Source organism: Carassius auratus, unplaced genomic scaffold (genome assembly GCF_003368295.1).
Source record: "Carassius auratus strain Wakin unplaced genomic scaffold, ASM336829v1 scaf_tig00017929, whole genome shotgun sequence".
NCBI lineage: Eukaryota > Metazoa > Chordata > Actinopteri > Cypriniformes > Cyprinidae > Carassius > Carassius auratus.
In genome coordinates this window covers 24,644-52,510 of record NW_020524831.1, presented here as the reverse complement: position 1 = coordinate 52,510, position 27,867 = coordinate 24,644, and the positions used below count along the sequence as shown (strand labels likewise).

The following is a 27,867-nucleotide window of genomic DNA, read 5'->3' as shown; positions in this document are numbered from 1 at the left end:
TAAATTGTTAAATTGGTCAAGATCTATCACACTAAATACACTTATAATATCATCAAAGCTTTCTATTTCAAATAAATGCTGTTCTTTTGAACTTTCTGTTCATCAAAGAACTGGGGGGAGGGGTCATGATTTCCACTAAAATATTAAGCAGCACAAGCAGCAAATTAGCTTTAGACTGATTTCTGAAGGATCGTGTGACACTGAAGACTGGAGTAATGGCTGTGGAAAATTCAGGAAAAAAATACATTTTAAAATACATAACATGTAATTATTTACAATTGTAATAATAATTCTCAATGTCACTGTTTTTGATCAAATAAATTTAGCCTTGAGTTTTTTTATTTTTAGCCTTATTTTATTTCCCCTAAATACCAAAACTGACAGAAAAAATTACAAAAACACAGCTTACAGGCACAGTTTGAAGCTTTACTTTTATCAAATCTTTCTACAGAGTACAATTTCCAACTTAAATGAGAAAAAAAGCAAAAACAAACAAAAACAGAAGAACTTTCAGCAATACATTATTGATTTGTTAAACAGAGAGAGAGGGTCATAGCATGCTTGAAGTTGGGGGTCTCGACCATGCACAAGTCACTTGGATCAGTTGCTGTTTGTCAAGCTGACCGTGTGAAAGCCATTGTGTACAGAGACCTACTGATCAGATATGGACCTCTTGCCCGTCAGCACTATGCTCCTCTGAAGCCACACTCTTAGTTGCCTCATTGCCAGGTTCCCTCCTCTGAAGCTCCAGCTCACGGTTCATCCAGTTCTGAATCACCTGATCTGTATTTTTGAAGTCCTTCCGGTTCACAACCGGGGTCACGGGTGTAATGGTGTAGTCCTTTTTGTGGCTGAGACACTCATTGATCTTCTTGACAAAAAGATATAAGATCTCAATCACATTTAGGAATAAAGAGACACAGGCCACCACCAGCATGAACCAAATGAAGATGCTTTTCTCAGTAGGCCTTGACAAGAAACAGTCCACCTTGTGAGGACATGGAAAACGGACACAGACGAATTGGGCCTGAAGAGTGAAGCCATAAAGGTAGTACTGGCCCAAGATGAAACCCACCTCTAAAAGTATCTTGCAAAGCAAACTCAGAATGTAGCTTCTCAAGAGACACCCCCGAATGCTGACCTTCCCATTGTCCCTGCTGTACTTAGGGAATTTGTAGCCTTTCTTGAGGAACAGATTGATTTGCTCGTTCTGAAGCTCTTTCTTCATCATCTCTCTCACTTTCTTTTCCACATGTATGACGTGGACGACGTGGCCCAGGTAGGCCAGAGTAGGTGTGGACACCGAGATGATCTGCAGCACCCAGAAACGAATGTGTGAGATGGGGAACGCCTGGTCGTAGCAGACGTTCTCGCACCCCGGCTGCTCTGTGTTGCAGATGAAGTCTGACTGCTCATCGCCCCAAACTCTCTCGGCACCGGCGCCAAGGACTAGAATCCTAAACACAAACAGGACGGTGAGCCAGATTTTTCCCACCACCGTTGAGTGCGTCTGGACTCTATCCAGCAGTCTTCCGAGAAAGTCCCACTCGCCCATCTTTAATGTTAATTGAATTCCTGAAAGAAAAGCCATTATTATTAATTGGACAGAGCAGTTCGACTGCAATTTATACGCAGTGATGCTCATCATTTGTTCTCACATACTTTATGCAAGCACTATTGATGGATTCAGAAATGTTTATCATAAAGTCAGGAGGCAAACCAGGTTCTTTTCCATGATGTACATGGGAACCAAGGTTTTTGTGCGGAAAACTCAAAACATTGATAGTGACAGTGGCAGTACTCTTTTCCGTCTTCAAGTCAGCTTGGTGTTTTTTACAGTCTGCATAAAACTGAAATTTTAAATACTCGTCTGCTTTGGAATTCAGAATGAGAATTACATTTCAGATCATTATGTAATTTTTTGTGAAGTGTTTTTTTTTTTTACCTTTAATATGGCATTGCTGATAATACAATTTGTAAAGAAACAAACTATATGAAATTATACAAATGCAGAATAAAAGTATTTACACAAGTTACACAACGTACATAAAATCAATTGGGGGGGGGGAGGGGGGGGGTTAAAAAATACAGTAATATAAAAAAATACAACAAATATCTGGAGGTTAAGTTAAACAATATTCTTTCTTTCTTTAACATTGTTGTTCAAAAGTTTGGGGTTGATAAGACTTTTTTATGTTTGAGAAAGAAGTCTTATGGTAATCAAATTTTTTTTTTTTTTTATCAAATAAGCATTAAAACAGAAATACTGTGAAATATTGTAACAATTTTAAATAACTATTCCAGAATTATATATTTTTGAATATTGTATTCTTGTGACGGCAAAGATAATTTTTTTTCAGGAACATAACTCCAGTCTTCAGTGTCACATGATCCTCCAAAAATCATTCTAATATGCTGATTAGCTGCTCAATAAACATGTTTTTATTATTATCTAAACAGTTTAGGTGCTGCTTAATTTTTTTTTTCTGGATTCAGAATTGATTTAAAATATACATTTATTTTGAACAATTATAAATCCATTTGCTTTCTTGACCAAAAACCTTTGAACAGCAGTGAGAGAGAATATTCTAAGCATTTCAGTGATAAATAACAAATAAACACTCGCTTCGCTTACCAAATTTAAGAAGACGGAGAAGTTTCACCCGCTCATCAAGGGCTCGAAGAGAGATGTGTATAACAGTTTTTGTCTAAGCCTTCCTCTTCCTATCGAAGAGGCAGCTTCTGAACCAAAACAAAGATTATCACATTATCAGTGTGTAGACTCCGAACAATTTTCAGCCTTGACATCTGGAGTTGGGAATATTTATCACATTCAGGTGGGTTTCTTGTGCAAGTCTATATGGCATGCATTACATAGGCTAATAGCTTTTATATATTATACTTTACATCTCTGCACTACTCCCATCTGAATATCAAACATATCTGTTTTCAAACAGGTTTCCTAAACATGCTCCATTCTTCTAATCACCACAGTCCTGGGCTGGCCTGAACTCATGCCACTGGTTGCAAGTTGGGCATATATACTGTAGCGTGAAAATTTAAATTATTTTTAGATTAAACACCACTGACACACCTTTAATTCCATCTATTTATAAAATAATTTCCATGCTGTATTTCAGTTTTGATATTATCGTATAAATCCATTGCTGAAAAAACGTCCTATTCATGGTAAATGTATGGTAGTTACTTCTGTTAATATGAGTGAGATTACGTGAGTAAAGTGCATTGTGTGTTCCTGGCAGAGGAGACACAACATTTGACTTTATCTACACTTTCAAAGATAATACTGGCTGTCAGCATAACTGGAGCTTATACAATGGATTGTATAAACTCTAATCATGCTGACAGCGTATAAAAATCTCAGACTTTTATATATTACAAAATAATTTAACGACATTGAAAATCAAACAATTTCATGTAGTCTTTCACTAAATTGCATTGCTTTTTATTGATAATTTCATAGTTGCAACAACCAAATGTGACACACTGCAATAACCAAACACTAGCTGTATAATGGTACAATGAAGATCCATTACTGAGTATATCTAGTATATTTAAAAACACTTGGAATCAAAAATAAATATTTAATTTACAAAACCTTTTGTGCCCCCCTAAATATATGAATCTGACTTTTGCAAAATTCATATTAATGGGTTAAAGAAAAAATAAATAGTGCATAAACATTATAAATTTGTCAGCATGTTCCAACCATTTAAACCACTTTTGTGCAAACATATATACTGAAAAACTGAGGCATTTCACTCAGAACTCAGTATGAGGGAGTAAAGGGACAGGGGGAGTCGTTTTTTAAATTATTATTATTAATCTTATTATCTTAAACAGTTTAATCACTTATTTATTCTAAGCTTAGTCAAAATAAACTCTGCAACATCAGTTTCATGAACCAGGTCCTTCACATGGAGGGGAAACATCCCTGTCAGGTGGCTCTTGTAAAGACGCGTGATCCCAGCATCCATACCCACTCTGGTATGCACTGCACCAGTCGAAACTAGAAAAAGAATAGCATAGGCTTACTAAATATACATACCTTGCTTTATAAAAAAAAAATACAAATTTCTATGATTGATTGATTACCTGTATGGTGTGAGGCCAGTATCCTGTGGTTCGGTGAGAGACACCCAGAGTTGAAAAAGCATGCCTGGCATACACTTGTGGGCTTGGCACCAGCCACCCAGCAGGACCAGTACCCTCAGATCCTTGAGATGAGACTCGAAAAGGCAGCAAACTCTGCACAAAGACTCCTCGATGGCCATATTCATAGTGCAGAGAGCGACTGAAGTTATCAAGAAAAGCCTGTGGGGAATTAAACAAAGAAGAATCGTAAAAAAATCCATCAAGAATATACAGGACATAGAGTGCTGCAGGGATGAAATTTTTGTAGGCCAAAACCCAAGAACAAGTTGCATTTTAGCACTTCTGGTTCCTTGTTTTGTTTTTTTTTTTTTTTTTTTATTGTTAAATGCCTGAAATAAGGTCTATGGTTAATACAAGCTCAAGTTATTGGAAAGTTTTATTTTAAAACATAAAATACACCAGTACTACCCCCAAGTGATTTTTAAAAAGCTAGTTGCTAACAAGTCATGGTTACACAGGTTGTCAGTGACACAAAACGTCATCAAGCCAAACTGGTAAACTCATCTACTCACTATTCTGATTTTACAGCCTCACTGTTTTTATTGTCACACTCTTGCAAACATTCAGAAAAAAAAAAAAAGTAAAGACTGAATTGGAATTTGGAGACGTTAAAGTTGTGTGACCGTAGTATAATTCATTTATGGCCTATGTTTAAATTTTAGCAATTGTACTTAGGTTTCAAAATGAGGATTATCATGATTAACCACATTGTTTTTGGTCAAGGAGGTTATTTTTCACATTAATCCAAAAGCCAACAGAAAAATCCTATTGGGATTTTTTTTCAGGAGAACAAGGGTAATGTTAACTTCCCAACTGGCCAACAAAAATACATCATCACCGGAGCACTGTTTGAATAGATAAGTCAACATCAAGCAGAGATCTGACCGTAGATGCAGAAATAGCAGCTTTTCTGGAAGTCGGACACAAGCATCTCCCAGCGGAAATGTTGACCACTGCTCCTTTTCCCCTTTCCACCATAGCAGGCAGAGCCAGGCGGGTGACAAGAGTGGCAGCTACTATATTTCTATTGATAGTATCCCACACTACAGATTCAGAGAGGTCCGTAAAGTCTTGAGAGAGGTCGAGAGACCCATCCAGGCTGTTAACAATGAATCCAATATCTTTACTGCTGATGGCATCTTTAATAGGTTTGCAGGCCGAGAGCCCTTGACTGAAATCAGCTTCCATTAAACTGGCCTCTACCCCGTAAGTGTCTGAAATGGTTTTGGCAGTGCCAGCCAAGTTACTGATGTCACGGCTGATCAGAATCACACAGATGCCATGCCTTGCCAGTTCCTCTGCATATGCTTTTGCTATTGCCTCTGAAGCATCTATTGAAAATCAAGGGAAAAGGTAAAAATCAGTATGTGGTATTATAACATGTATTAAGTATGAGGTAATTAGACAATGAAACATGATGATTATTCACTTTTAAACCTACCACATACAAGCGCCCATTGTCCATATTGCTGACTAAGATCTCTATGGGACACAAGACGAGGAATAAAATGAAGCCTTATCAGGCTATAGCAGTCCCTCATGAATATCACAGCCTTGCTGACTGTGTAACAAGCACCCACAAGCGCGAGGGTTTCCACATAACAGCTGCATGATCTGGCAATTTCTCGATACAAAAGCTGGAAGCTGTCAACAGCGGCCATTAAAAGCTGAGATCCGTACAATTATGTACTTTAAATTAGCAGCCAAAAAACAACAACAATCTTTTAGATTCAACGAGTTAATTTTAACTCAACTAGCTTGACTATGTTTGTTAATACGAGTGCTATTTCACCAGATTCTCCTCTTCGGTCTCGTCACGTCAAGTGAATCAGGAAAACAAAAAGTCACGTGATACACTAGCGTCACGTGACCAACACTAGCGTCTTTAGTCAGCGTCCAACACTTGCTAACTTCACCTCTCTTCGCGTTTCTTTGGTTTTATCGTAGTTATTTTTGCAGATGCGCTATCGTAATCTTTGCTAGACATGGAATACATTCATACAGTCGTGCCGTGAATCGTATTGTTTTACAAATAACGGGTGTTTTATGGCGGATGCCTCAACTCAAATGGCTTGTTTCCATAGAAACGGTACTGCTAACGGATGCTAAGCTGACTTGTACAGAGCTCTGTGTTTTATGAAATGTCCGATTATTAAATATTTCTAATGTTATGGAAGCGACGTATCTCATATGTTCGGACATGATGTGAAATTATTTCAGGTAATGTTTAAAACTTCCTGTGAGCAGTATGTGGAATATAACGTTACATAATTATTTTTCTTTTTTTTTTTATGAGAAAATACAAGCTTAAATGCCAACACTTGAATTCTGAACATCTACATTTTAAGTAACGTAAACTTACATAATATTAAATGACATATAATGTTATATATAAATATATATATATTAATGACGTATAATGCTTTACTCCGATTTAGGGATATGATGTAGTCTAAATAATATTATTAGTGCACCTATATTTAATATTTTAGCTATATTAGTTAGCCCTGTGTGTATGTACCAATCAGATTTGACCGCTTTACATGTTTCTTATGATTTGGATATGACTCTAATGTGCAAGATTAGTTTTATTATAGGCATGTAAAAATTGTGGTTACACATGATTTCACATTTATTTTTGTATTTCTGTTACTGTTTAGTGGATTGAGTGGGATACTGAATGAAAAGCAGCCAAAAAGTGTGCAGCATACATAGAAACTCCATCAATACTGTTTTAGACTTATTCCAGGAATCTAAACTTTGTGGGAATATATACTGAATAGACTTTGTATTATTCCCACCACTGTTACTACAGGTCAAACACATCTCACTTCACACCTTGTTTTTTCATACATTGGATCCCAAATAGAGAAGAGCTGATCACACCCCTGAGAAGTGATGTCTCAGTTCTCCAGCGAGGATGAGGCAGTGCTCCAGAGCCTGCTGCGAGAGCTCCTGAAAAGTGTCAAAGAGAGAATCTCAGGAGCACCATCGGTAGAATGTGCCGAGGAAATTCTGCTTCATTTGGAGGAAACAGACAAGAACTTTCACAAGTAACAGACATGTCTCTTCCAGTACATGTTAAAGGGATAGTTCACCCAAAAATCTAAATTATGTCATTTATAACTAACTGACCTCCGTTTATCTTCGTAACACAGTTTAAGATATTTTAGATTTAGTCCGAGAGCTCTAAGTCCCTCCATTGAAATTGTGTGAAGTACTAATGATCCCAAAACCAATTCAACCGGTTCTTGACTCGTGAACGAGTCAATGTTTTGTTCATTATGGACCAAAATGTATTTTCAATGCTTCAACAAATACTAACTGATTCTCTGATGTCACATGGACTACTTTGATGATGTTTTTCTTACCTTTGTGGACATGGAAAGTATACCATACTAAGAGCTTCATTGGAGGGACTGAGAGCTCTCGGACTAAATCTAAAATATCTTAAACTGTGTTCCGAAGAAAAAACGGAGGTCTCACGGGTTTAGAACGACATGAGGGTGAGTTATTAATGACATAATTTAGATTTTTGGGTGAACTATTCCTTTAAGACTGATTGTGTTTACTGTTTGATTGATCTACTTTCATAACCTCCCTCTGTTTTTCAGCTATGAGTTTGTGAAGTATCTGCAAGAGTATGTAGAGAGCAGTTTGGGAGCGATTATAGAAGAAGAGACTGAGAATTTTACCAGGGATGAAGGTCATGCTGTTGGGTCCGTGCAGGACACCCAGGTTCACGCTGTTAGAGGACTAAGGAGGACTCCGCACAGTATGTGTTTTTAGGATTCCTTTGACCTTGTGTTTCTTGATATGATAAGATGCTTTTGTGGATGTTTGCTCACTGCATGATACAATGCAATGAGAAAGTCTAATATAGAATATATTTTTAGAGAAATTCAATTTTAATTTCCATATTAATTTTCTCCATAAACATAAAAAAAAAATATTTCAATAAAAAGCTGTAAGCCATGAAACAAACCAACCATCTCCAGAATGAATAACAACATTACAGTAACAAAGGCTCAAGACTGTGTATTTAATGCCTTTCAAAAATCATGGGAAACTATATCAGTGAATCGGCGACAACAATAGGATATTAAACTAATTTCAAAATATTATATAAACAATATATAAGGTTTACTGCAAAATAATCTACAGTTTAAAAGCTTGGTGGCCTGTAAGGTTTTAAAAAAAAGTTTTTGAAGTTTTAAAGTGCTCGCCTCTATTTAATAAAGATGGTATATTGTGAAATATTATTACAATTTTTATAATTATATTTGAAAACATTTGTGCTGCCTAATGTTTTTTTTTTTCTTCTTCTTCTTCTTTTTGGGGAAACTGTTGTGCTGCCTAATTATTATTATTTTTTTTTTTGTGGAAACTGTGATACCAGTGTTTCCCATACGTTGATCTAACAATTATTGCTAAATGTGTGACTGCATCATATAATAACTTAATTAATAATATTGATAGGTCATCGTCTAGCTGACTACGTCTTGTATTATTACTATTATTTTAATTTTTTCTAAAATCCTTTCAAATGTGCACAAACTACTAGCTACTACTAAATATTGTAGAAACAATTTTCTGTAAAGTTGCTTTGTAACGATTTGTATTGTAAAAAGCGCTATACAAATAAACTTGAATTGAATTGAATTGAATTGAATTGATCGATTTGTAGCGGCCAGCCACAAATAGATTTTCCTAAATGCTTTGACTTCCTTTAATAAATGTGAGCACTGTACACTTCAAAGTCACATCGGGGCGCAGGTGTTTTTACATGAATGTATCTTTGAAGGGCACTGACTGTCTTTGATGTCAAAAGTTTTGATGGCATTTTCATGAAATCTTTTCTATACAGCCTGATAAAGCAGCGTTTATAAGCACAGTGCTGCTTTGTTTACATTCTTTAACAGGGAAACATTTGTTTCTGCCACTCCTAAAAAGCGCCTCCTGCTGGCAGAGAATTACTGTGCAATTTCAATAAGCACATTTTCTGTTTTATATATAACTTATATTTCCCCCGAGGGAAGTGCCACAACATTAGTAGTGTATTCATACTTTTTCAAATATAGAAGCAAGTTGTATTTCAGATTTATGTTTTCATGGTTAAATTGGTATCTCTGTGTATGGGTAGTTTAGTTCATCATACAGTATGTGCTATTTTTATTTTTATTTTAATCTGTAGGTATAAACAGAAGACTCTGCAGACTCTGATGACCATGATGACAAAACACCATGATGGTGGTTGTGGAATCACTAAATTCAATAAATTCGAGGAAGATCCGCTGAAGAAAGAGGAAATGGACAGGAAGAGCCAACATGAGCAGTCAAGGAGCCATTACACTGACAACTGTTCTGACAGTGACTCTTCATTCAATCTGGTTGTTTTTGTATAGGTCTAAATAAGTTACAGAGGCTGTTGTTGTTTCTTTGACAAGAATATTATCCTGTTTATCTCAGTCTTTCACATACTATCACTGTACGTTCATACTATAAACTGAATGATTAACTAATGTCGTTGATTTCAACACGTAGAGCTATGCATTCATCAAGCATGGACAACTGCAAGTCATTGCTGAGAAGCTTGACCCCGGTGACCACGAGAGGTGGAAACTCCTTTGATACACTCACGTCCCATAGTTTCCATTGTAGAAAGAGAGAACTGTCATTCTGATTCAGAGATGAAGCAGTCATCCTGATCTGTATAATCGCAGCTTCGCTTGGAAGCTTTGCAGTCGTTGTGGAATGCCCCTCCCTCTGATGTCCTGAGTTGTGAAAGCTGGACTGGCCTGCGCCGAAACCTCTCTGCTGCACTCACTGACCCTGACCCTGAGCTCAGTGTAAGAGATAAGTGCTAAATAAGCAATGACCTTAGCTATGGCCTCTACAACAAAACAGACAACATTTTCAGAGGAGAGGTGTCATTTGAAATGGAGGCCATGACCTGTTCCACTAACAGTATTAAATCGCACAGAATGTGGGTGCTTATTAAATGTATTGTGAACCAGGGTTATTATAGTTAACTAAAACTAAACTGCATTAAACTAAAATAAAATAAAAATGCATTACTCATATAAATAAATAAAATAATTGTTAACTGAAAAAAAAAAAACTTTGTTAAACTTGAACTATAGTAACTTAAACTAAAAATAAGCTATATTAATTTTATTATTAATATATACTGTGTAGACAAAAAATAAATAAATAAAAATGAGAAAAATACACAAGAATTACTTAAATTAATTCAGAATATAAATAAAAACATAGTATCATAGTAGTATGTCAGTGATACTTAAATAAACTGTTGTTAACATGGCATTTTGCTTTCACAGGATAAAGTCCTTCAATTTTTTGCAAAGACATTTTCATCTTCTCCGTTAAATGTGACTAGGGATGTCTACAGTAGCATAGGTAGTATCTTAAGTTTATTTTAGCAGTATGAAATATGTTTTAATATTCAGTATATACGTGAATGTACAGTCCGTAAGTTCATTTTCATGAAGTGTCAACATCTCTTTTCAGCGAAAAGCTTGGAGGCTAGTTTCCTCTATCATAAATTGAGTTTTCCAAGTGGCTCTACAAGTATTGATGCGAACAGACCAGATATGGCCTGTCTTCTCAAACAAGTATGTGACATTTCCTTCCTTCTATCAATAAAGATTAATAAAGTTTAACTGGCTTGGAAAAATATATGAATAAAGTTTCGCTTGCTTGTATAAATATGAGTTTCTTTCTTTCTGGTCATTCTAGATGCGATTAATGAATGACTTTCAGAAGGAATTGACAGCATCCTGAGAAGTGAGCTTTCACATTTCAAACACATTTCCTGAATATTGTATGCTATATCTTGATTGTGTCAGATTGGCTTGAATATGAACATGCTTTTTCTTTCTTTTTTTTTCTACTGTGCTCTAGGTACATGGAGGAAATCATTGAGAACACCATCTCTCTTCTCGCTCTGCATTCTGAACAGGCCATGAGCAGTCCCGGCTCTGAGAAATCCCCGGAGCCCATACACTCAATCTCTCTGCTGGATATCAATGCCACCTTGTTTAAGAAATGGAGGGTGAGACAACTTTTTATATAAAGAATAAACAAAACCAAAAGAACACAACAAACACACAACATTTTGTAAATTAGTAGTTTTGACTTTACTTTACAGGGGGAACATTTTTCTTTTTCTTATAATAATAATAATTATTATTATTATATTAGCATCTAGACTAATGGATGATAATGTTTTCTTTATTGTAAGCATGCACATGTTGAACATGCTTTAAATAAGTAACGATTTTAATTGCCTGTAAATATTTTTCATCTTTCATCAGCTAGAAAAGCTGTGAAATCACTCGGAATATGTTTCCTCTTTGCTATTTCCGTTATTTGGATTTTTAAAACTTCATGAACATAGTTATCGTTCTTGGTATGAACGGACCTTTTATTCTTAAAACAGGAAAACTCAATTTAGTATACAGTATATCCTCTTAAATTCAGTTCTATTTAGTTCCAGTATTCTATTCCAAACATAATCAACATTTATTGGCTGGTTTAAATGAAATGGGTTAAATACAGAGTTTTTTCAGTGCTAATAATAAAATATATTCAAGATATTAATTATGGATTTTATGCATTCTTTTCACCAGATTGTTAATGCTCTCCAGCAGTGCATTTATTACTTTGATTCCTGTGATTCAGTTAGAGAAGAAATGTTGGAAATGATCCACAGCCAGATTGGTACGGCTGAACTTTTGCCCACAGTGTGCACATGTAGCATCATACTTTATCTGACAAACTGGCTTATGTTTTCCCCCTGTGTGCTGTTACAGACCGTCCTTTCATGGTCAACAAGCTAGATTATCATTGCCAGAGATAATTCCAAGGGTTTATGAAGTTATTGTGAAGAACTTTCTCAGAACTCTGGTTCTGTATTGTAGTTGGAAGACTCAATTGGGAAAAAAACACCCAAACATATTTACAGTATTGTCTGATTTTGTTATTCTCTGCTGCATTCACAAGTCTTAGCTACCAGACTTTCAAACCACCCACAGTTGTGAAACATTGATAACACATCAGCAGTATTCAAAAGATGCTTGTCTAGTTTCTGTGATCTGGGCCAGTTCATGTCACTTCGTATCATAGTCACTTCGGTTACTCATGTAGTGTCACTACAGATTGCACATGTCATATTTCAGTGGAATCAAACTGCCTTATCTTTATAAGGTCAAAACGCTTGTAAAATCTGTAACTGGGGAATATCATAGAAACTTGTACAGGTGACATAAAAAAAGAAAAAAAGAATGAAATATGTTTTTAAATATATATTATATAGAAATGTATAATATATATATATATATATATATATATATATATATATATATATATATATATATATATACTGCGTTATCGAGTGCAAGGTTGGGGGTTCGATTCCCCGGGAACACATGATAGGTAAAAATTGAAGTTGCTTTGGATAAAGCGTCTGCTAAATGCATAAAAAATAAAAATGAAAATAAATATATATATATATATATATATATATATATATATATATAAATATATATAATTATAATAATTTTCGTGCAAATTCAACACACGGTATGCAGTAAATAACCCTAATAGTTTTTTTCTCTAACGATTTTTAAATATTATTTAAATATTTTGTAAAGGGGTCATATGATGCAATTTCTTTGGAGTGTTACAAGCTCTTGGTGCATAAAGAAGATCTGTGAAGTTGCAAAGACTAAAGTCTCAAATCCAAAGAGATATTGTTTATAAAATTTAAGAGTCAACCACACCCCCCTAAAATGGCTTGTTCTAACACGCCCCCACATCTCTACGTCACCAAGTAGGAAGATTTGCATAAAACTCCCCAGATGTTAACACAAAGAAAGGAGGCGTACCTTTTATTCTCGTTATAGTGTTGTTGTTGCTGCCGCCATGTTGTATACACGGTGTGTGTTTGGTTGTGAAAGCGAAACTACTTTGTTTGGCTTTCCAAAAGAGGATGATATCCTTTTTCGTCATGCCTGGACCTGATCTGTGCTGGCTGCTGAGGAAATACATCAACTTTGCCAGACCGGCTTTGACCGTGGATGAAGAGGAGTCCAGCCCGGGGATCATCACATGTGGTTGCCGCAAGCTCCTACGTAGAATCCGCCAGCCGTGCCATTCTCAAGCCTGTCCGCCTCTGCTCACTCAAGCCGGCCTCCGCTCACTGTAGGCCATGGCACATTCAAGGCCACTGTGTGTGACACAATTTTGTTGAGAAAGCTAAACTACTTTGTTTGGCCTTCCAAAGGAGGACATGACTAGAAACCATGTTTATATAATGTTTATAATGAGCTTTAATGTTTATGTCTCGTCGCTCCAGCTGGACAGGGAATCATAATATATTAAGGAGCATAACATTTCCGTCACATGCTTTAGGTATTCAGCCAATCAAAACACACTGTATAGCTGGTCAATCAATAGTGTAGGGCATAGTGTTGATGGTGCAGTGGATAAGACGCATGCCTTTGGTGTGAGAGACCAGGGTCCGAATCCGCTGTGAGACACCAATGCGTCCCTGAGCAAGACACTTAACCCCTAGTTGCTCCAGGGGTGTGCGACCTCTGACATATATAGCAATTGTAAGTCGCAAAGCGTCAGCTAAATGAATAATGTAAAAAAAAAAAATAATGAAGAATAAGGGGAGAAACAATAATCTACAGTATGTGGAAAATAGTGTGTATTTATAAATGATTATTATTTCTTTTACCTTAAACCACATAAACACATTTCATTAAACAAAATAATGTTCTTTTTAGGAGCATTATATGACCACTTTAAAGATTTACATTTATATTTCAGTGCTAATTTAGAAACAGGTCATATGCAAATGACTGAATCCATTTAGAGCATGCTCTGCGAATGAGTTGTTCTTGTGTTTTGCCCTTCAGGCCCTGCTCAAAGACCTCTCTCTACACTTCTAAAGAGCTGGAGTTTGTTTATTTTGTTCACTCTCTGTGTGTGCTCGAGAGGCTTGTGATGTACACTAATGGAAGGAAACTTTTTCTAATTATAGTAAAGAAGGGAAGAGGTAGGTTTAAAAGGAAGGAAACAAACCCAGGTTGTGGATAATGTTTGTGGAGAACAAGTCTGACTCACTAATCTATCTATATACATGGTTAATTTGTGGCCTGTTACAGATCCGATAACTTTGACCGACATCCTGCGATGGGACGAAACATGCAGGTGCGTCATTAGAGTGCTAGACTGATAAACTCTGATTGAATCTAACTGAAAATCTCAACCACGCCTCAAAAGTCTAAGCGTGTGATTTTTATGACAGTTGTTATGTAGATAGATGTTAGTATTAATAGGTGTGTCAAATAATCTATCTCACAGTGCCATTACTGTTTCAGTACCAGGATAAGGTTCTGTTATATCTTCTTCTGGTTAATGAACTTACTTCTTTAAAGAATAAATTAGTCAGTCTTATCAAGAAAACTTACAGGTCTTCACATTATAAATTTACGTTATATTATTATGTGGGACTGAATATTAATTAGGATGTTTATTTTCAACCCAACTGTTATTGTTTACTCAAATGTCATTTTTAATCTTTTTTTTTTTTTTTTTTTTTACATCTATGGAACACATTCTATGGATATTATTTAAAATTAAAAATGCACATTTAAAGAATATCCATGTTTTAATGTTTTAAAAACCTTCGGATCAAAAACAGTCACCCTCAGATTATTCAACATTTCTCATTTTGGTTCCTTAGTGGGAAGAAGAGTCTTACAAATTTGGTTTATATGATGAGGAGAGAACCAGGGAATAACCAGGTAGCATAAAGCACAAATGACATGAAAGTGATGTAACATACAGTCAAATATGGTGACCCATACTTAGAATCCGTGCTCTTCATTTAACCCATCCAAAGTGCGCACACACACAGTAGTGAGCACACCCACACACACCTGGAGCAGTGGTCAGCCATTTATGCTGCGGCGCCTGGGGAGCAGTTGGGGGTTCATTGCCTTGCTCAAGGGCACCTCAGTCGTGGTATTGCCACAACCCCACAACCTTAGGGCTAAGAGTCATACTCTCTAACCACTAGACCACGACTTCCCCAACATATTGAAGCACATAATGTTTTTAAAAGAATTTTCCAGTTGCTCTTGTTTTCTTGGTTTGGATCATTGGACCATTTGTGCTGCACTTTAAATCATTAATTTAACTAAGTTCTGCAGTTACAACCAGGGTGTCCTCACAGAGGGGTGTATGTGTGTGTTTGTTTGTACTCTAGACTCCCTGACCCCCACTAATCTTGTGATGGAGGTGTTAAGGACCCTGTGTGACCGCACTGAGGTTGCTGTGGAGTGTATCTACCGAAACCCTGTTATAGAAATTCTGCTGGCTCCTGTTATCACCCTGCCCTATTCTACAATTGTATATATTTGTTAGTTTTTTTTTTTTTTATTATTTATATTGAAAAATTTAAGAGACAAGTAGTTCACACTTTAGTTCTTCACAACAGGAGAATTTGTTAAATACTGTACAGGCATCGATATACTATAATTAGAGGTTTTATGTTAATATGACATCAATTCCATTTAATTGTATTAATTTATTGTTACATTACAACATAATGCGTATCTACAGTCAGGGCCATCCCGCAGCAAAAAATTCAACTGATCCTAAACTTGAAAATGAGTGTATATGATGTACATCATTTTTTGAAAAATAATAATGATGCAATAATGTCAGATGGATTCTATAGCAACTTTGTGAAAGTATAACAAAGCAATTGATGCCATCTCCATGATGTATCATCAAGAAAAACTTAAACCATATATATATTTTTTTACAGTTATAGCACTACAGAAGAAGCCTGTTAATTTAAATATTGAAATAAAACCGTAACCTTCTATATAAAATCTCATCAGAGACCTCATCTGCAGCATTTTATATGCATTATACTGTTCACCTCAAGCATTTTCAATTTGTCTTTTGTTGCAGCCCAAATTAAATTCCCTAGAAAGTGCCTTGACTCACATAGCATACATGCTGGCGAGGATCGCTACCACTGAACGAGGTTTATCACTCCTGCTTTATGACAGAAATCTCGTCTCAGCCGAGGGTGAAAAGTAAGTAAATCTAATTCTGTTCTCATTTTACATTCATTATTTTTTCTGCTTGCTAGTGTCATCTCGAGCTAGTCCGCACTTACGTGCCATATATATCATCAGCATGCATAGATGAAAGAACAAGCTTCTTAATAAAAGAAAGGAACCTTTGGCACCTGTGTCTTCAGTGAGATGAGTTGCAGCATACTTTGTGGAAGAAACAAAAAGGTGAATAGAATAGAATAGAATAGAATAGAATAGAATAGAATAGCCCAGTTTGTCAACCACTGCGGTTGTATACCACCATTGATTTGACCATACCAATCCAGCAGTTAAAAGCACTTTCTCTATTACAGGAATAATATTCACAGATCCATGCACTTTAATGTGTTATAGAAGTATAATAATACTTTATTGTAATATGTTCCGTTATTTACACAGTATTTCAGCTGCACATGTGGTTGTGCAGTTTACCCAGAGGCTGTGGCAAAAGAGCTGCATGTGTTCAGTGAGCTGGAGATTCCTCCCGCCGTGAGCGGGGTCTTCATCTTTGTCTGTCGGCAGATGTACAACACCTGCGATGGGCTGCAAGTTCTACGGCCATACAGCCTGCATGAGTGCATCGCTAAAGCCTGGAGAAAGGTGACCTTTATACACACTAGCCTCACTATGGCCCTCACTTGTGGGCTTTAATCATCAAGTTATCCTGTCAATGATCATATATTTAGTCATATGTTTGTCTGTGATTGTATGAGTGTTATCTCTGACAAATATGTGTCAGTGGCACAGAATTTTGGTAAGTTTAATTAGTAATAATTTTACCATAGATCAAATAACTCATGTAGTCTGTCACTGATGTTGTCATGTCACTCCACTCTTCAGTGTCACATGATCCTTCCGAAATCATTCTAATATGCTGATTTGGTGCTTGGGAAACATTTCTTATATTATTATTATTATGTTGAAAATAGTTGCTGCTTAACCATTTGTGGAAGCAAAAATAAATAATAAATAAATGATTCGAAATAACAGATTTTTTTTTTTTTTTTTGTAAGAAATCTTTATAACATTATAATAAATGTTTGTACTGTCACTTTTGACGCATGAAATGTATCCTTTTTGAATAAAAAAAAGGCCAAAACTAGCTGACCCCAACTCTTTTAAACAGTAATGTTTCTCCTGGTGTACATTTTTAATTTGTGTCAAGAAAGTAAGTTTACAATTTTTTTATTTATTTGTAATGTAAAATAAAATTTCACTAAAACATATTTAATGAGATGATTTACCAAAACGTATAAAACTAAATTAAAAATATTCGTCCTCTCACAGCCAAAATAGAGCCTCCATTTTTTAAGCTTATTCTAAATAGTAGCTTTAGAGCCATCAGTGTATGTTCCCCAAGCAAAACACTATTAGTTTAGGAAGAGCTGCTGAACGTTTAGTCTGTTGGCTGTGTGAAGAGGATTTGTAGAATACAGAAATCCAGTAAAGTGCTATGCCGTCAATAATGAAACCTCCCAGGGGTTCCCTGCCTTCATCAGGATGAGTTAGAGCGGCGTGAGGAATCACCATCTCATTATTTAGCCTAAGGGTTGGTTTAAATGCCATGCAACAGTCCAGCCTGACAGTGAATTCTCTTCCCCCGCAGATAAGCTCAATGTCGGAGAGAGTTCCAACTCCTGTCCCTGGAACTCCCCCAGCGATCGCTTCCCAGGAGCTGCAGAGCGTGTGAGTATGCCTCCATCACTCCTCCACTGTTCTCTTGTTCCTACACAAGCTGTTTGTTTCTGTGCTTAACTTGAGCTTGGCCTGCCAGTGATGTTCAATGGAAATAAATCAACAAGAACAAGAAAGAATTAGCATTGTTGCTGAATCTTTTGTCTTGGTACTGCAGGGTGGCCTGGGAACAGATGCTCTTGGACAATCTGCTGAATTTCGCTGCCACATCAAAAGGACTGTTGCTCCTCCAACAAACTGGAGCTATCAATGAGTGTGTCACCTACATGTTCTCAAGATTCACCAAAAAACTACAGGTGCTACTTTTAAAAATGTGTTTTATTCTGACAGTAATATTAGTGGCTTGTGATACTTGAAGTAAGAGGATAGTCCACTCAAAAAATTGAATAGCTAGAACACTTAATATGACCAATTTAATGTAAATCTTGAGAGTTAAGAGTTAAGAGCAGCATCTTCTATATTTTCTCATCATAGCTACAGACAGCAAAAGGACTTGTTAAAAAGGTATTGAATGTATTGTACATTGTTAATGTATCTGTAATCATTACATTTTTGTTACTATTGATTTAGGGCTTGTACGTGATGGTACTTACTGAGACAGCGTTTCAACATGGAATTTAGGATTTGAGGCTTTCAGACTAGTTCAACTTTGACTGGGATCACAGGAGTTGTCCAGACAATTGTGGTGAAGTTGTGGTCAGCCTTGGAGTGTGGTAGAGAGGATGCAAGGGTGGTCCATCCTAAATCTACTCCAATGGACCCTATCAACAGGATACAGTTATTTAGAAGTGAAAGCTACGCTTCATTGAGATTTAGATAAGGCTTTGATTTCCAATTTCCACAGTGTGCCTGTAAAAGCTACACTGAGTAATTCCATGAATAAATGATTTTAGTAAAAGTACACACAATCAACCACCAACCACTTGAAAGTCAAGATGAAATTACATTTACAACCCATTTTACTTGATAAACATTATCCAATAGCTAGCTTTTTTTAAAGGTTTTTTTTTTCCTTCATCAAAATGCATAAAAGCACAACGTTTTGATTAACCTTAAAAAAATCAATTAATTAAAACTTCTCACATTAATTGGCACAAAATATGGGTTATAAGTTATCACTTTATAATAAATACCAGTCTGAAGAGACTATGAATAAACTTTAGTAATTTTTGTGTGTTTGGGTAATTTGTTAAAAAAAATGACACTGTGATGTTTTCTGTAATGAAAAATATAAATCTGAGTTAACTGTAGCAATTTGTGTGTGTGTGTGTGTGTGCATTTGTGTGTGTGTGCAGTCCTTCTTGTCTCTAGTGGATCTGCTTTCTTCACCTCACACTGTGTGGGAGGGGAGCTGCTGGGACATCGAGTGCTTCCTAACAAGATGGAGTACAATCTGAGAGAGATGGCCACATCAGTTTTAGTGAGTAAAATAGAGTAGACAGCCTGCCTCTCAAACCCAAACTGACCTATACATTGGTAGTCTCAGCCCACAACCATGGACGTCCACTGTTCACTGACCTTGATGTATTGAGTGATTTCTCAATACTTTTCACAGTAATTTGCAGTTCTAATGATGATCATTTGAGGGCAGACTTTGACCGATGATGTACCACATATCCCAGAACTAGCTGTGGTCTTTGTCACAATTATTTTGAAATCATGCATTTTTGATAATCACTCACTCACTCTTCCCGTCAGGACCTGATGGACCGCCTCATCATTATTAACTCTGACACGAAGATTCACTCCCTTTTGAACTATGAGCAATCTCACACGTTTGGCCTGAGGTAAGATCAATAGTTCAGTCCTCTCTACCAGTAAACGGACAGAAAGGGCTCAGAAATGATAGAGGGTCCTTATAGAGTTTTATTATCTGATTAGCCTTTTTTTCTCCATTCGTTCTTCTCTGGGGATCAATGGCTGATTGATTCAGGCCTTTGTGTTCTGTGTGCCATGATTATCCTGAATTAATGCCAGACAGGGTGATACCAGGATATTAATAAGTTCGCAGGCCCTCATAGGAAGTAGAATTGACTGGTGTAATCCACCTACTTATTTAAAATGAGCACTTTTCAGTGCATTTGTTTCAATTCAAGGTATTACCATAGTTTAAAACTAAATCCTTTTTTTATAAAAAACAGAAAGGGTTTAGCTCTTTAGATCACTTACCACAGACTGAGATCACATTTACATAGATAAATAATGCTGCAGCGAATATTTCCCCTACTTCCCCTGTGGTATTTAGATTAAAAAGGACTATGTCAATATTATCATTATGTACCGTACCGTAGATCTCTAAAAAGGTAAAATATTTGAGTATTAAGAACAAGGTAGTAATAAAAATCGTGTGTATTAATATAACCATGAACAGCCCAACAATATCATTTATAACATAATATAAGCTGTTTTATACATGCCCTCCTTTTTGCTGATTTACTATGATGTGTTTCGTTCCTGTTGTTTTTTGAAAAACCCAACAGACTTTCACTAGATTTATGCTGGTTTTACATGAAAACATGTTGTGGTCAGCACAAACCATGTTTACGCTCTCTGCAAGTGCATTTCACAGATAAGGAGATTCCAAAGCAACGTGCCAATTTTGGCATCTGGCTAATAAGGCTAGTGCCAAAATACTGTAGATGTCAATTAGATACATGGCCATTGACCGCAAAATTTATTGTATGCGTTTAGCATTGTTTTTCCCTGTTGAGAACAGACATGTGCCGTTCCTCGGTAATGCGATATATCACGTTAATCAATATGCATGATATTGTTATTCTGGGCACTTCTAAATACCGTAAATAATTATATATTACAAATTATTAAGAATTTGGAATGCATTTTTAAAGTACTATTCCTATCAACTTGTCAAAATGCACAACACCACTGTATGCTGCTTGAAAGACACCATGTGCGCTCTGATGTAAACAAGCATGCATGAGAAGCACATGGGGAACATGTGACAGACCCGCTGAATGAAAGCACATTCACTCTCTGACAGCAGATGGCGCTAAACTGCAGAAAATGCAGCCATTACCCTGGAAACCCCATAAATAAAGCAGTTGCTACTTTTACATATTTAAATAATTTTAATATCTGCTTCTAGTCCAACACTAATATGTAAACGTATTTGCAACGCTTTGACCGTTCTCTGTAGATCCCACCTTCTCACGCACCACGATTGGTCAATTATGTACAATGTCTGCATGTTACTGGTCAAACGATCATTACCTTCATTAATTATGAAAACAGGAAACCAAAGCCAAAACCTGGATATTTTAGGCAATACTGAAATCCTGGCCAGGACGTGTCCTGGGAAAATGGCACGTTTGGTCACCCTAGCTACAGCCAGACCCGGAGATCGACTGAATGGATTCAAAAATGGTAAAACTCAACTGTTTAACTCTAGGGGAGTTGGAAAATGAGCCTATTTTTTTAAAAAAGTGAAGTGTTCCTTTTAATAAAGTTAATATATAATTTGTGGCATAGACCAGAGGGAGATCCTCAGGCATATTCTGGTAAAAATATAAATAAATGTTGATAATTTCCATGATCACCCAGCTTATATGGGAACAATTTATAATAATGGGTTGAGTAGAAATATTGTTTACACATTTAAAAGTTGGAAAAAAGGAGAATAATAAGGAGAAATAGAGAGGAAATACCAATTACAAACATTGTTTTCCGAAAAAAATTGTGTTGAGACTTTAACATTTTGTTATGCAGTTGTTAGGATGGTCCGGGTCTGTCTCTGTATGTGTTTCTTTGTTTTTGGTCCATTAAGTCCATTTGCTAAAAAGTTATATTATTATATCATATTATATTATATTACCTTCCAGCTACATCCGCTAGGTTACACCATCCTAGAGGAAATGAAGACTAAGAAAGCAGTCACACAATGTTTGATCAGCACATTGGGTGTGTGTCTGTGGGAAATGGCAAAAATGTGATTGTTGTGTCTGTGGAGAGACCCACATGCTGTATGAATCAATCCCACACTTGTGTTTACGTGGAATATGGTCCATTTGCAAAATATCAGCATGTAGTTCACGCCCTCAGTCACTCAGGGAGTGTTTTTAAGACCTTCAGCTCAAGAATTTATTTGTAGTTCCAATATCTGGGACGTGTATAGATGAATCGCCCCCTTGTGTCTAATTCTATGCTTTGCATTATAAAAATAAATTAGGTTAACCAGCATTGTTAGTTATGCATCTGATCTGTAACAGCATTTGATTTTCTTAGTTAAGATAACAAATGTAATATTGATGTAGTAATTTAGGAATGGCTGCTTAAAATTTAACTTTGGCATCACAGGAATAAATTACATTTTAAAATGTATTAATATAGAAACAAAAAAATATATTATGTATATGCATTTGGTTTTTATCACTGCTGACGCATTTCTGACACATAATAGATTATCAAAATCCTTTTCTCTTGCCCTTTGTATTGCATCACAGAATCTTTCATCAGAACACCGTAAATACATCTAGCTTTGCCCTGACTTTGAAGAGCCGAGTGCTGTTAGGATTATCAGTATCCTAACATCTGACAGTTATTATGCTTTGGATAGTTCACCCGTCCTTGATCACAGTAGCTTTCCATTAGCAGACAATAGACTGAGTCCAGAAGCTTGGGCTGCTGACTTAACAGCCAGCATTTATTTATTTATTTATTTTTTTATGAAGACAAATCCTGAGTTAACTCAGTATATGATTTTTTAAGGTACTGTAGGAGGGTTATAACAGTTACAGCCAGTCTCAGCGATATAGTGTGGAAACACTTAAATAGGCTACTTACTGCATGCTCAGTATTTGCTTTCCGAAGTACGTGCTTTTGGGCATATACTGTATCATAGTATGCAAGTAGGGACACAGCTAGTTGTCTTTGCCTTCACATTGGATGGAGTCTGTGGTAAGAGAATGTAGATTGAAAACTGTTGTAGTTTTTAGCTTCAAACAAAGCGCTGATGCTGCACTGATTCAATCTCCATCACAGTACAGTGCCATTTAATGGATGCATTGAAAATCCTCTACAATCAGCTTTGCTCAGCTGCATTGAATCACATCATTAGAAACCATTAGAGAGAAAAAAATCTATGTCACTTCACCATTCTAGCAACTCAGTCCCTCAGGCTCCTCCAGAATTGATATGTGTCACTGTTCTCCAATCATACAGAATATCCTCATCCTATCGGTCCTCTGCTGGATTTCGCAATTTAGTACTCTCACGGCTTCCACACTAATTTCCCTGGTAATGTGTCATGGAGTTAAAATTTAATATTCACCAATATTTTACAAAGAACTACTGCTGGCTGTTTGAAATTCTTTCTCTATACGTGCTTTGAATTAGTCTGGGCAAACAGTGTGCATTATCTCACTAGATCTGTAACATAAATCATTTATAAACCTTTGCCAACACAGGAGAATTCATCAACCTGTTTCTAAATATGCCATTTATTGTACATCACAATTTCATAATATGTATATGAAGATTACATTATGTTTTTTAAGTGTTGTTCAATAAATCCATGTAATGACTTGTTTTTAATGTTTTATTGAGACAATTACTATTGCCTCATCTTTTGTTTATGTATATGACTTTCAAGTCTATTTGTGTTACTACAAAATATAAGATTACTAAAATTTCAAAATAATCAGCAGATTATTTGATCACCAAAATAATCATTAGTTACAGCCCTTGATTAGTTAAAATATTTCACAATACAACTGCATTATTTTACTTTTTGTAATTAAAAAACAAATATTTTGTAATTGAAAAGTTCATAAAATTAGGTTTAAAATATTTTCTTGTTCTAGTAAACTAAGTATCTGTATTTTGTCTCATCTCTCTGTATTGTCAAACCCCTAGTGCTGATAAGCAGTGATATAGCTCATGATTTTCATCAGTTTGAATAAGGAAAGCAATAACTTTGCCAAACTATTCTTTCAAATGTTAAAGAAAGGACCCCTGCCTCGCCCCTGGAAAAAAGGCTCAGGATTTTTATTTTTTATTTATGTATTTTTTGCTTTAACCCCTGAAAATTGAAGAAGTGTTGTTTGTTATTTGTTTGCCTGTGTAAACACTTCTTTATTCCATCTGTGCTCATCCAGGCTCTTGAGCATGCTGTGCTGTAACCTGGATTCTTTTCTTCTGCTGGAGTCTCAGTAAAACCTCTCTGAGTTACTGCAGCAGGGTCAGAGGGACAATGTCACAGAGCCGCCCTCGGGTGAAGGGTGAGTGACCATCTCTCATTTTCCCCGATTCCCTTGAATATAGTTCAGCACAACACACTAATTCAGAGTCAACCAGCAGCCACTTTCTAAAAGTAATAGATAAAAAAAACTGTAGGCTTAGACAGGCTGAATCCAATTTGATCTAGATACAGTATATATATTTTTTTTCGTTATATTGTTTGTTTATACTTGCTTCATCATCCTCAGTGAATTCATCATTTGATGGACTGTCTGTGGAAAGAAACCATATTCTAGTTCGAATCGGTTAAGTTGGTGGTCCATCTCAGAGAAGACTTCCTCCCAGAGCCCTGCAGAAAGTGAGAACATCTCCTTTTTACTTCCTTATTAGCTGTGTGTAGTATAATAAACTGTGTTGAGTTGTTCATGTTGTAGATACAGCACCATGAAAGTGAAGTGTCACTGGATGTAACTTGGTTGTAGGCAGCACACTTTTTTCCATTTTAAACCAGTTTTATACTGAATATTCCGTTAGGAAGAGGTGTGTGAAGTGTGATTTAGTCTGTTATTGAATGCAGGATGCTTTTGTACAGTTTTGACACTGTCATTGCCCCAGTGAATATATTTTAGCATGTTTTGCATTTGTTTAATAAACAGAAATGGGGTCTCAAATATCAGCATTCATATATCAACATAATCTCAATGGTGGGGTTTACAGCTGCTTTGGCATGTGGATTTTATGTGAATTGTGTTTCAGATGTATCAGGAATCATGTGATGAAGTGTTGAGAAAAACAAATATAAAAAGAGCTTTGAAGGTAAAGCCTCTGTTGTAATATAAAGAGATTTGTAAACAAGGCAGTAGATGCATTAGTGGCAGTTATGTTTTGGCACAGTGAAAGGGGACAGTGCTTTGAGATTGGTTATGTTATACCCCTTAACACTGTGATGCCGTCGTCTCGCATCCAGCTGCTCTGCTCGTGCACATCCCATCATCTGTTCTCTTTTAGCAGATCAGTCAATGTACTGTTTGGAGTAACGGAATAACTCGGGATATTGGTATATTTTGCATCAGAGGGAGAGTCAGGCACTTTTATAAACCAAATAACTTAAGTAATTTATGCATAAGTGCGTACTGGAGACGCGGCCCTTTTCAAATGATTCAGTTCGATTTCGGGAACTGGTTCGACCGGTTCACTAAGATCCAGTTCAGGAAACAGTCCTCATTCTCCATAAAATGCGTAGCACACATCTGGATATTTGGATTGAACTGTTCTGGAACAGTGTTGAACTACTGGTTTCGTCTGGTCAGAGGAGAACTGGCCCCCCAACTGAGCCTGGTTTCTCCCAAGGTTTTTTTCTCCATTCTGTCACCGATGGAGTTTCGGTTCCTTGCCGCTGTCGCCTCTGGCTTGCTTAGTTGGGGTCACTTCATCTACAGCGATATCGTTGACTTGATTGCAAATTAAAACAGACACTATTTCAACTGAACAGAGATGACATCAATGAATTCAATGATGAACTGCCTTTAACTATCATTTTGCATTATTGAGACACTGTTTTCCAAATGAATGTTGTTCAGTGCTTTGGCGCAATGTATTTTGTTTAAAGCACTATATAAATAAAGGTGATTGATTGATTGATTGTTGTAAATGCAAATTAATCACTGAGTTTTAGTTGTCTACTTTTTTGGAAGGCCAAACAAAGTAGCTTTGCTTTCACAGTGAAACACACTGCGAGTGACTCCACAACACGGCGCTGGCGACAACAGCAAGAATAAAAGTTACGCTTTTTTCTTTGCGTGAACATTTGGGCATCGTTATGCAAATCTTCCCACATTGTGACATAAACACGTGGGGGTGTGTTAGAACGAGGCATTTTAGGAGGGCATTGTTGACTCTTATCTTTTATAAAGAATATATCTTTGTATTTGAGACTTTAGTCTTTGAAACTTTACAGATCTTCTTTATGCATCAAGATCTTGTAACACTCCAAAGAGAAAGGGAAAATTGAAATCGTATCATATGACCCCTTTAATCCAGTGTTTTACATGGTTCACTCTATAGTAACTTCAAGGACACTTTCTCTCTTTATGACAGACTCGTTTCTCTTTTTTACTGTCACCGCAATACATCTTTATTTAAATGTGGCAGCTGTTTCCAGCTCAGTAAATAGAGACTAGAGGTTCTTACTGCCTAGTAAACACTCTTCCTTTAGGAACAAGTGTCAGTATGTGCACGGAGGCCTATTCAATGTCTCAGTGGTGTTTCTTTTGGTCTTTCTTTAAATTATAGGCTTGACTCATTATATTGTCATTTTGAAGGCCAAGTAGTTATACAATTAGTAGTTAGAGAGTCAGAGTCACAGAGTGCCATAAACTGTCATAGACTTTGCAAAGGGCATGCAATCAGTAGATGCATTTGATGTAAACTGTTCATAAATGATATTTCTGATGAAAACTGTTTGAGTAAAATGATACTTTAGTTTATTCATTATGCACTATTATTTTAGCTCATGTTCAAACAATGTATTTTGTTGATACATCTTTTATTCTTTGACGTATGTTTAAATAAATGTTTATGCTTTTATTATATTTGAATCGTGGTTAAAATTGACAACATGATATTTTACAGTTTGCTGTTTTACTGTTTTTTTTATATTGTCTACTAAAAGATTAAAAAAAAGAAAAAGAAAAAGAATTGATCCAAAATGTGTAAAATGGCCCAAAATGAATGAGCATGATGGATATTGGCTAAATTTATAGAATGCATTTGCCAAAAGACAATCGTTCTGACTGTTAAAAATGAACACATTTCTTCTCAGAGTCAGAGATCAGTGCTTTCTTGGCCTCGTCTAAAGAAACTGAGAGAGATGCTTGCTGGATGGATGACTGCAGAAGACAGTTCATGGCTACAAACACTCTCACTGGATATGGTATGACCCACATTCAGCTCTGTCCGAAATTCACAGCAAGATGGCCAGCTTGTCTACGGGGTCAAAATTAAAAATGAAATTTCTGTTTAAAACAATATCTTTGCCCGGCCACTGTCTGTGAGGTAATAAGGATGAAGTAGGATGACTATTAAGAGGGTCTCAGGCACAGACCCTTCTTCTAAACACCAGAAGAACTAACAATATCCAGTTCTTTTCAGCAGCAATACTATCCTACTACAATCCTTTTGTTTTCAGCAGTGCAAATTGTTTAGTGATTCTGTCCAAATGTAATGCAGACTTTGCTAAGAGGTTGTTGGTGAAGGACTGGGCAGCACAAACTATATTGAGTCATTGTTGTGTTACTCATTTCACATGCAAAGTGGGCATTTACATAGAAGACCTAAAGCCACAACAGCACAAAACAGCCTGTTTAATTTTAAGGACCAGCGAGAAAAATAAATAAATAAATTATGACTGCTTTGGTCAATCAAAAGTGGGCTGGAGGGAAAACAAATAAAAATGTTAAAAGTATGATACGACCCTTTTAAATACATAAGAGAGCTCTCTTGCATTAAATGTACCTACTTTATTTTGGAAAATAAAGCTCGTACATTTACGTATTCAGGATCTCTAATTCTCCAAGACCAGTTTCTATACATACAGAATAGATTGTTTACAATGTGAAGTGCACGCTTGCTTTTTAAA

At 36.2% G+C, this 27,867-nt stretch overlaps 2 protein-coding genes and 1 pseudogene across 2 annotated transcripts; 1 reads left to right on the top strand and 2 right to left on the bottom strand.

Moving 5' to 3' along the window:
• Positions 1 to 416: 416 nt before the first annotated feature.
• On the bottom strand, positions 417 to 2,669 carry LOC113075893 (gap junction Cx32.7 protein-like). The gene is made up of 2 exons (XM_026248549.1): positions 2,636 to 2,669; positions 417 to 1,575 (listed from the first exon to the last, which is right to left on the bottom strand). The coding sequence occupies exon 2, from the start codon at positions 1,553 to 1,555 to the stop codon at positions 659 to 661; it is 897 nt and encodes a 298-aa protein (XP_026104334.1). The 5' UTR covers positions 1,556 to 1,575; positions 2,636 to 2,669; the 3' UTR covers positions 417 to 658.
• A 781-nt stretch (positions 2,670 to 3,450) lies between these two features.
• Positions 3,451 to 6,029, bottom strand: LOC113075891 (inactive hydroxysteroid dehydrogenase-like protein 1). The gene is made up of 4 exons (XM_026248548.1): positions 5,618 to 6,029; positions 5,062 to 5,507; positions 4,117 to 4,335; positions 3,451 to 4,030 (listed from the first exon to the last, which is right to left on the bottom strand). The coding sequence occupies exons 1-4, from the start codon at positions 5,835 to 5,837 to the stop codon at positions 3,959 to 3,961; spliced, it is 957 nt and encodes a 318-aa protein (XP_026104333.1). The 5' UTR covers positions 5,838 to 6,029; the 3' UTR covers positions 3,451 to 3,958.
• Positions 6,030 to 6,047: 18 nt separating this feature from the next.
• LOC113075900 (protein broad-minded-like) lies at positions 6,048 to 25,282 on the top strand (annotated as a pseudogene).
• Positions 25,283 to 27,867: the final 2,585 nt, after the last annotated feature.